General features: G+C 39.8%; 1 protein-coding gene across 2 annotated transcripts; it reads left to right on the top strand.

Moving 5' to 3' along the window:
- The first annotated feature begins 207 nt into the window (after nt 1–207).
- On the top strand, nt 208–9,705 carry gpr61 (G protein-coupled receptor 61). Of its 2 annotated transcripts, XM_088331673.1 has the most exons (4): nt 208–241; nt 4,729–4,791; nt 4,940–4,982; nt 8,003–9,705. In XM_088331673.1, exon 4 carries the CDS (start codon nt 8,216–8,218, stop codon nt 9,572–9,574), a length of 1,359 nt encoding a protein of 452 aa, XP_088187799.1. In that variant the 5' UTR covers nt 208–241; nt 4,729–4,791; nt 4,940–4,982; nt 8,003–8,215; the 3' UTR covers nt 9,575–9,705. The 2 variants fall into 2 exon arrangements, with proteins under 2 accessions (XP_088187799.1, XP_088187800.1); XM_088331674.1 differs by lacking the exon at nt 208–241 and having other exon boundaries at nt 3,542–4,791; nt 4,943–4,982.
- Nucleotides 9,706–10,674: the final 969 nt, after the last annotated feature.

Genomic DNA, 10,674 nt, shown 5'->3' with positions numbered 1-10,674 from the left:
TCTTCCAAAGACTAAACATGCCTTTTTTCTGTTTTTTTTACGGAAGGGCTTTCTTCTTTCCACTTTTCCATAAAGGGCAGATTTATGCCCAGTACGACTAATAGTTGTATTATGCATAGATTGTCCCATCTCAGATGTGTTTGTCGGCAGGTCATCCAATGTGATCATAAACCTCTTGGTGTCTTCTGAGATTAGTTTTCTTCTTCTTGGGGCGAAAATTGAGAAGGGAGGCCATGTCTTGGTAGGTTTGCAATGGTTTAATGCTCTCTCAATTTTTATATTATTGCTCACACAGTGCCCCGGGAGATGTTTAAATATTGTGAAATCTTCTTGTATCCCAGTCCTGCTTTGAACTTTTCCAAAACTTTTTTTCTGGACCTGCCTGGTGTGTTATTTTGTCATCATAATGCTGTTTCTTCTCCAGGGTCTACAAGCCCATCACAGAGCAGATGCAGTTAAACTAAGACTTAATGACTGATGAGTGTGCTCTGTTTGTCATTGTTAGTCATTTTTGTCGACATTTGACCCTTCAAAAGTCAAGAGGGAAACCGGAGTCAGTTGGCTGGGCTGAGAGAACAGGGGGACAAATGTTTAGCAACACCGACTTTTAGTTTTTTTTTTTAAATATTACATAAATTGTTGAAATAATTTAGTTCCACTTCACAATTGTGTCTCACATGTTCTAGATTCTTCGGAATAATCTTCAGTTTTTCAGCTTTACGTTTGAAGCCTGTAAGTTGGCAGATGGTAAAAACGTCCTTTATTAAAAAAAACAATATTGATTTGAATAATAACCTAAAATACACACACTATCATAAATGTGTTCTTTTAAATGCTTGTAGTTCAATAAATTTGTATTTATTTTACATAATATGAGGCTAACCCAGAGGGCATCTAGTGGTCAAATAGTACGCATTGTCCCTAGAAGAGAAAAACAGTTTGTTGTAATAAGTTATGTATGTTCTGGATATTTATCATTTGACCAAGGCCCCAAAGCTTTTGCGTTACAAAACTTTGTGTTAATGTAGTTTCTGTGGATGGCAACATTGTAATGCTGAAGCCTTTTTGGTCATCACCCTGGGATAGACCGTCGGGATGGAGGATGCTTGGCTGGTTAATGGTGAAGGTTGTTGTCAGAAGGGCTGCCGGCTGTACGCGGAAAGGCTGGAATAAGTGTTGCTATGGAAACCATTGTATTTGCCTCCCCTGTGATCGGTGCTGCTGTCTTGTGAAAGTATCTGCTATCTCTGTAATGCAACAAGGCCCCAGACACGAGTGCAGTCACAGGACACACACGGGTACGCCACAAAAACCTTGTACTTGGAACTTTTTGAGACGTTCATTGGCATGTTGCATTTCTTAGCCCCTAATAGTCACAGCAGATTGCGAAACCAAAACCAAAAAGTCTTGGGAGCTCTATTAAAATGCCCGCTCACAAGTATGGTTGTGCGACAAAAATAATAAAGAGAAGAAAAAAAAAGGGGGGGGGGAATAAATATATATATATATATATATATATATATATATATATATACTGGACCGTCTCAGAAAATTAGAATATTGTGATAAAGTTCTTTATTTTCTGTAATGCAATTAAAAAAACAAAAATGTCATACATTCTGGATTCATTACACATCAACTGAACTATTTCAAGCCTTTTATTATTTTAATATTGCTGAATTTGGCTTACAGCTTAAGAAAACTCAAAAATCCTATCTCAAAATATTAGAATATCATGAAAAAGTATACAAGTAGGCTATTCAACTAATCACCTGAATCATCTAATTAACTCGAAACACCTTGCGAGGGTTTCCTGAGCCTTAAAAACACTCAGCTTGGTTCAGTAAACTAAATCACAAGTATGGGGAAGACTGCTGATCTGTCTGCTGTCCAGAGGACCATCATTGATACCCTCCATCAGGATGGTAAGACACAAAAAGAAATTTCTCAAAGAGCAAGCTGTTCACAGAGTGCAGTTTCAAAGCATATCCACAAAAAGTCTGTTGGAAGGGAAAAATGTGGCCGGAAACGCTGCACAACCAAGAGAGATGACCGCAGCCTTAACAAAATTGTGAAGAAGAGCCGCTTCCAGAATTTGAGGGAGCTTCAAAGACAGTGGGCTGAAGCTGGAATCCAGGTATCAAAAGCCACAGTTCACAGACGTGTCCGAGAAATGGGCTACAATAGCCGTATTCCCATGGTCAAGCCACTTCTGAACTCAAGACAACGGAAGAAGCGTCTGACTTGGGCTATGGAGAAGAAGCACTGGACAGTTGCAGAGTGGTCCAAAGTCCTCTTTTCAGACGAAAGCAAGTTTTGCATTTCATTTGGAAGTCAAGGCGCCAGAGTCTGGAGAAAGGCTGGAGAAGAGCAAAATCCAAGTTGCTTGAAATCCAGTGTGAAGTTCCCACAGTCAGCTATGGTTTGGGGAGCCATGTCAGCTGCTGGTGTTGGTCCACTGTGTTTCATCAAGTCCAGAGTAAATGCAACTGTGTACCAAGAGATTTTAGAGCACTACATGCTTCCATCTGCTGAAAAGCTCTATGGAGATGAGGATTTCATTTTCCAGCATGATCTGGCACCTGCCCCCAGTGCCAAAACCACCAGTAACTGGTGCACTGACCATGGCATCACTGTCCTTGATTGGCCTGCTAATTCCCCTGACCTGAACCCCATCGAGAATTTGTGGGGTATAGTTAAGAAGAAGATGAAAGACACCAGACCTACAAATGCAAATGAGCTGAAGGCCGCTATCGAAGCATCCTGGGCATCAATAACACTTCATCAATGCCACAGGCTGATTGCCTCCATGCCACGCCGGATTGATGCAGTACTCCGTGCAAAAGGATTCCCAACCAAGTACTGAGTGCATCAATGGACATTTTCAAATGTTTGATTTAGTTTTGCTGTTATAAAATTATTTTTTTTACTTGGTCTGAGGAAGTATTCTAATATTTTGAGATAGGATTTTTGAGTTTTTTTCAGCTGTAAGCCAAATTCAGCAATATTCAAATAATAAAAGGCTTGAAATAGTTCAGTTGATGTGTAAGGAATCCAGAATGTATGACATTTTTGTTTTTTTAATTGCATTACAGAAAATAAAGAACTTTATCACAATATTCTTATTTTCTGAGACAGTCCAGTATATATACTGTGTATATATATATATATATATATATATATATATATATATATATATATATAGAAGATAATGAAATGACAGCCCTGCAAATAAACACTGGCTAAAAAAAATATTATGTGTTAGCATTTCAGAGTCAGCCAACTTTAAGTAATACATCTTTCACAACGCCAAGTGATGGATTTGATACAAGCACCAGGCTAAAAAGTGATTTTGTTGACCTAATCAATTACAATTATTGCCAATATCCTTGGTTTTATTTAACCGCTTCAATTATCTAAATATCAAATATAACAATGTTTTAGAACATTTTGCTGTAGGCAATAGTGTAGTTTGTTATGAAAGTTATCATTTCCCAAAGCATTTGTTTTCATTTATTTATGAACTTAATACCGCCCTTTTGTGATTACTCCACATGTGTACTTTCATGGTTACTCGGATCAGGCACTCCGGGAATCATCAATTTATCAAATCATGAAAGAAACAAAATAAATTATTGATACTAAATTCGGGAAAACGGTTATTAATTACAGTTACTAGTTACTTCATTCAAAAAAATATTTTATTGGCAATCAGCCGCACCCACCCCGAAGCGACAACATGTGTTTCGTTATATCATATATATTGTTAATTAACATTTTGTTGTGAGATACTGAGTTGCTCTACATGAATGAGGTTTATTATAAAAAAAGTTCAAAAATTTAGTAGCTTGGACGTTCACTGTAGAAGGAAAAAATACATGCAAATATAATTAAGTAGCATAATACATTTTCTTATTCAAATTATTAATTCATTTTCTGCATTAAATTATTGTTGCTAACATACTGATTAAAGGGATAACTACAAATCTGTGTTTTTTCATTTTCTCATTTTATACTTCCTTTTTTTCTTAACTTCTTGATACAACATAATAATTCGTAATATAATGCATCAAAGCAAGTGAGCTGTTTGAGAGCCGGCTCTCTTTAATGAGTTGAGCCGAAAAAGCCGGTTCTCTAAAAGGAGACGGACCTCCTTTCACTACATCAAACTGCTCTCTTCGTTTGCGACGAAAAAAAGCATACTGAGATAGAGGCTACCACGACAAACTCGTTTGACTTGAATAATTTGCCGTTTCGTGATAGTCGGTGTATACCGGATGGTACACATAATTGACAAATTTGCAGTTTTACGTGCAGATTTTGTCGTACACGTCTTAAAAAGCATAATAAACGTACTTTGTACGGCAAAAACGTACAGGATGACAGGTATGCTTATTTTTAGTAGGGAAATAAAGCACTCTAAGTAATTCTTTGTTTCCATTTTAAATCAATATATATTTTATTACGAAGAAGGTTTTTTTATCTCGACAAGGCGCTGAATAATACACACGTCCCTTAAATAACCTTTTTCTAATAGAAACGGGAAAGCGGACAATAAAACAGACTTAGTTTAGCGCTAGGACCCAGCGGGGAGCTGTGAAGCTGATGCTGGCTGCCCACCCATCCTGCTTCTGAGCGCTGCATGCTGATTTAGTTGCCCCGGGCGCACAGTGAAGCCACCACATGTGTGCATGAAAGTGTGAGCGTGTGTTTTTGTGTTGGGTGTAGGCGGTCAGTCTTTCAGAGGAGGAGGCTTGGAGTGGGAGGCCATGACAAGATGAAAGGGGGCAGGTGAGAAAGAGACACAGGACTATAGCACTCTTCTTTGACCCCTCCATCCCCTCCTCAGCACTCACAAATTCATTGTTTGTAGAAATGCATGAATGTGCTTTCTGTGTGTTTTGGACAAAGATCAAATAAAGCTCATCGTTTTTTACAGCAGACTCGTCAGAGCAGAAGTGAGGAACTCTTGACCAACTGAGGTATGTTGCATACTTATTGCCATTCACACATCCTTTTCTGTTGATGGAGTGTGCATTGAGAATTAAAGATTTGGGTCAAACGCTAAATCGGATGCGATCGTCTGCTTCTAGTTTCATGTTGTTTATGAATGCGTGTGCTATGAGTAAAAGTGAAAATTTGTTTCATTTGCATGTGAACAAGTTAGGTGGTTTCCCATTCTTACACTTGAGAGAAACTGCGGGGAATATTCCGATGACCTCTGAGGTCGAGTTTCACTGCTGTGTGTAAAGCTGTGGACCGGTACCGACACGTGGGTTGTTTAATACCGGGCTGCCAAGAGAAACCCATTTATTTATATGTATAAGAATTTTTTTTTTTTTTTACCAAATAAATGTAAACGTTTTTGAGGTTTTACGCGTGTAAATTGTGGGTGATTATCTTTTTGCAAACAACACTTTGGTGTCGTGAGTTTTGAAAGAAAGAATCCTAAATTTCCTGGTTTTACGATTTTATTACAAAACTCATACGTTTAACACTAAGAAAGACCAAGTGGTCAAGCTCAACTTTTATTTATTATTTAAAAGGTGTCTCTATATGTGTTACATCCTAACAAACATTTTACCAACAAGGGTTTTTTATGTTTTGTTCATAAACATATACACTTATACTATATGAATTTAAAAATATCACTATAATATTAATAATATAGAATGATAGTATTAGTATCCTAATTCTCATATCCCAAATTGCTAACATTTAATTTTCAAAATGAATTTATGTTTAGTGCCGTTTTTCCAATTATTGAAGAAAAAAAATATTTTATAATTTTCTTGGGGAAGTTGATTGACTTGCACTGGGGACACAATAGAATTGAGCATGCGTGTCACCAAAAAGTTATCTAAAATACAAAATAATATTTTTAATTGATTTTATTAAGGGTTGAATGATTGACAACACTTAAACAATATTTTTGAAACATTTTGCAGATTTTATAGAAAAATCCGGGTAAGAGGAAGATGCGGACATGAAATGTTGCTCCCTTTTAGTATTTGGACAATGGTTAATCAGTCGACGTATAACGCATATCATATTGTTTAGCATAATATGCAACATAATTCAAGCCTGGATCATGGTAATGAAAGCCTTGTCGAAGACATAGGACTCATCGCCTCGTCATTATCACACTATATTTACTCACGGTATCACGTTTTCCTGCCTTTTTTCATAATGCTCCATTACAACGTCTTAGAATGTGGCACCCACTGTAATGGAGCATATGGCGAATATGTTCAGCCAGAACAACATTGTACAAAGATTGACTAATCTCATGCACCTTCAAGATAAAAAAGGCGAGGCCATGTGGTATCATGAGTAAAAATAGTCTGATGAGATATAATTGAAATATTTTCCCCTTGTCATTTAGATCCTTTGTGATATTGGCAGGTTTAGGCCTATTATTGATGTAGTTGTTTGTATTATTACTAATGTTATTGTTGGGTTGTGCAGTGAGAAAGATATCACACATTGAAGCAGTCGGTGGTACAGAAAAAGTTGCCGACCACTGTAATAAGGTAACATTTTGGCGTTTGTGTATGTTTTTTTTTTTGTCAGTTAAAAAAAAAAACATTGATAGAAGATTTTGTTCTAACTTAAACGCAAAATTATTTTATACAACACCAAACAATAGTTTCTTTTTATCCACTGCCACATTGTGATCGCAATCACAAATGGTTGCTTCCCTGAAAGAGTAACAACATTTCAACTGGATTTACTGCCTGCCGTGTTGGTAGCGCTAACACCCCAAGCATCATGTGTGTATTTTGCAAACACGCTACGAAAAAAAGATGGCAAAAACAATCGATAGAAGACGCGAGAGGCAAATTCCATTCTTAAAGAGACGCTCTGTGTTCGTTGCGCATGCTGAGATGTTGTTTATGCTCCGTTTAATTAGGCTGAAGGTGACTGTGACCCATTGACCCTTTTTATTATTGTGACGCTAGCTCTGTACATGTGGGCAGGAAAAGAGCAGGCGCCTAGCTAGCATGCCGGATGGAAAAAGGCGCCCGTGCAGGTGTGCAGCATGTGGAAATGTACTAGAGCTTTAAACTTTAACCGCCATGGACTGTCTAAGCCAGGCCACGAGAGGTCCAAAATAATTTGCTTTTCAATTACTACAGACAACACAAAGTTCAACAAGTTGGGTTGGACTTTTGAAGGGAACATATGGTGTTTTGAATTCGTGGTGTTGAATTGGTGAAGCCCGAAGTGCTGTCACTTTAATTCTTATGACTTGAGAGTGTTGTGTGCAATTTCCAAAGCAGAAATTGCAGAAAAGTTAAATTCATTTTGAATGTATGTATAGCAGCATCTAAACATCCCTTTTGTAGGAAGAATTTATTGTTAAAAATCTGGGTGGTTTGGGCATCAACGGAGGGGACGTGTCCCCCCCAATATCAAACAATCAGTATGATGTGATCACTTAAATTTGTGTTCCGTCGCTTAAGGAGTCCTTAAAAAAGTTGAAAGTTTAATATTTTCTCTATTAAGTGTCTGTTACCGACTGAGTTCAAAGACCCCTTATGTTTTAATTTCCACCATGCCTTTCTGCTTTTTATCTTACTTTTGGGGCAGAATAATTACATAGGAGGAATGTGGTTTGGGGAAGAGTTGGAGACTGATGTCATGCTCCTCTCTTTTTTGTTTATTACTGTATCATGAAAATAGGTGTGAGTAAGAAGCGGCCTGCACGTCTAGGAAATGCACATACTTGCACGCGCATCATGAGGGAGTTTCCTGAGGCTGCAATCATGACTTAGGCCAGGAGATGGCAGCAAGTAAAAAAAATCCATACAGTTCTTTTGCAAAAAAAAGTCCCTACCAATGCCAATAGCAAACATATGCCCTTGTTGTTAATTGTTTATTTTTCTATTGTTGTTATGAGTTATTGAATGTTTTTTTCTCACAAATGTCACTGCTTTTTTTCTACTGTACACTGCTTGTCGATTGTTATTTAAAATACTGTACTTAAATTATCTTCCAGATAAGCCTGCTTACACTTCATGGTGGAACTTCTAAGCAACGCCATCTTTTAAAGGGTAATGCTCCCTGTGATCCTCGCGGCCCAATGAAGACCTTCATTTCACGGACCGGTGTCGGAGGATCAACTTCCTGATCTCCTGTTTATAGCCCTACGTCAGGGGAGGATGGGTGATGGGCCCGTGATACTCAGCGGACTCTCTCAACCCGTCCTCCCATGGAGCCCCCACAGAATGCCTCCTTGAAGGTACTCTCGTCACCTCCCCCCAATGAAGAACTGGCTGGAATAGACCTTAACCAGACTTTGGCTCTGTGCGCCATGCTCCTCATGGATGTTCTGGCCGTGGTGGGGAACCTGGCGGTCATGATCGTCATAAGTAAAACGCCACATTTGCGCAAGTTTGCTTTTGTGTTCCACCTATGTTTAGTGGACCTGCTGGCGGCACTAGTGCTGATGCCCCTGGGGATGGTGCCCAACCTGGGACTGGCAGACGAGGCACTGTGCCGAAGTTACCTCTGCCTGAGCGTTGGCCTGGTGAGTGCCGCCATCCTCACCATCTGCGCCGTTAATGTGGAGCGCTACTATTACATTGTGCACCCCATGCGCCACCAGGTGAAGATGACGGTAGGGGTGGTGGTGGCAGTACTGGTGGTGGTGTGGATCAAAGCTGCCATCATGTCATTGTTGCCTTTGCTAGGGTGGCTTTTCCAAGGCAACCAGGCCACGGCTTCTCATTCACTGCCTGTCCCCGTTCAAACCCGATGCTCTCTCCACTGGGCAGGGGGCCAGACCACACGTTTGATCTTCATGGTCTTTTTCACGTTTATCTATTTCCTATGTCCCATGCTGATCATACTGGTGGTATACTGCAACATGTTCAAAGTTGCACGAGTGGCAGCTATGCACCAAGGTCCGCTACCCACCTGGATGGACACGACCAGACAACGGTCTGAGTCGGCCAGCAGCTGCTCCACGGCGGCTGCCAGTCTTGCGGGGACTGGTTGCCGCAGCACCCCCCAAAGGAACTTTGGCGGCGGGAAGGCGGCAGCGGTTCTGGTGGTCGTGGGAGGCCAGTTTCTCTTCTGTTGGCTGCCCTATTTTTCATTCCATCTGTACTCGGCCGTGGTGTCTACATCGCCCGCCTCCCTGGCCCAGCTGGAAGACGTGGTCACGTGGATGGGTTATTTCTGCTTCACCTCCAACCCTTTTTTCTATGGCTGCCTCAATCGGCAGATTCGGGAGGAGCTAAGCCGACACCTTGCCTGCCTTTATAAGCAGGCCGGATCCGGCCGGGAAGAACAGCTGGCCAGCCGCGAGGCCTCAATCGAAGAGAACTTCCTGCAGTTCCTCCAGGGCACGGCGTGCAATCTGGAGCCGTGCGACTCTCACAGCCTGGCAAGTCAGGAGGATGCAGAACGTGAAGGCCCAGATGAATCATCCGCTTTGCAGAATATGCCAGATGACGTTCATGTCCCAGGGCAGATACTTGAAGAAACCTCAGAGTTCATTGAACAGCAAAAACTTAAAAATCCTATCAATGCATTGGGAAATTCCAAAATGTTAACAGAGACCTAGATATTCCAAACACATTATCAAATTCATATACCTCTACTTTGAAATGATACATCAGTTGTTATGTTCTTTCAAACAATCTTTCTGAACCATACCTCTTACGAAACATTAAAGGAGACATGAATGAACTTGTAGAGCTATTTCTGACTACATCTCAGCAAACATGTGTTTTGCTTCAACCCCCAGTCTGAGAATTCGGTGCCCCCCATCTTATCTTGTGAAAACTTCAGGGTGCGTACTTTTTTACGTACAACTATGGGGGTCCTTCACTGTTTTATTAATTTATACAATTAGTGAAGCTCATTTGAAATCTTGATTGTGAAAAAAAAGACTCAAACTTCAAATATCCAGATCATTGTGCCCCACAATTTTTTTTTCGGGGGGTGGGGGTGTTGTTCTGGCTGTTGAATACACCACAACTATAGCACAAAACATGATTGGTTGCGTCACCTGGGCGGTTTTCATGAGCAAAGTGTCCTACTTTCTTATTAGTATAGTCTGTTCCAAAATAGCTTATATTTCATAAGACAATGTTTCGCCATTGCATTAAAAGTAACTATTTATTGCCAATATTTTGAAAGTATTTAAAATCAAATTTTATTTTTCTGTAAAATATGCAGATATTTTGCAAAAAAGCATTGGCAACCACAGTACATCATGTGCTGCTGTTGCTCTTGGCATTACATGCTCAAAAGACCTGGAACTGCGCTTTACTGTATCTTCAGTCACGTCAGCATGACATTTTAATCCAACTCCTTCATTTTATGGTACAAAGTTTGGTCTTCTATTTCTGGCTTGTGATCATTATCTCAACAAAACCTGTCACATTTTGAGACTTGTGATCTCGGACAAAGAATTGTGCAGTTCAAATTTAAAAAGGCATTCCGACCTGAGGCTGTTTGTGCAAATTTACAACAGTAAATTGTAGTGACTTGTAAGTTTCCAAACAGCATATTTAAAAGAGGACATTTTCTGTATTTCTAAACCCTTTCAAAAAGCGTAAGCGATTAAATAATTAGACCTTAAAGGAACACTTTGTAATAGTTGACCACTATATGGCACTGTATTGCGTTGTGCAACAGAAAAAGTGCTACAATGTACAA

This window comes from Urocampus carinirostris, chromosome 3 (assembly GCF_059441175.1).
Source record: "Urocampus carinirostris isolate Australia breed hairy pipefish chromosome 3, RoL_Ucar_1.0, whole genome shotgun sequence".
Classification (NCBI taxonomy): Eukaryota; Metazoa; Chordata; class Actinopteri; order Syngnathiformes; family Syngnathidae; genus Urocampus; species Urocampus carinirostris.
The sequence above is the reverse complement of the archived record's forward strand: the minus strand, read 5'-3'. Positions and strand labels throughout refer to the sequence as shown.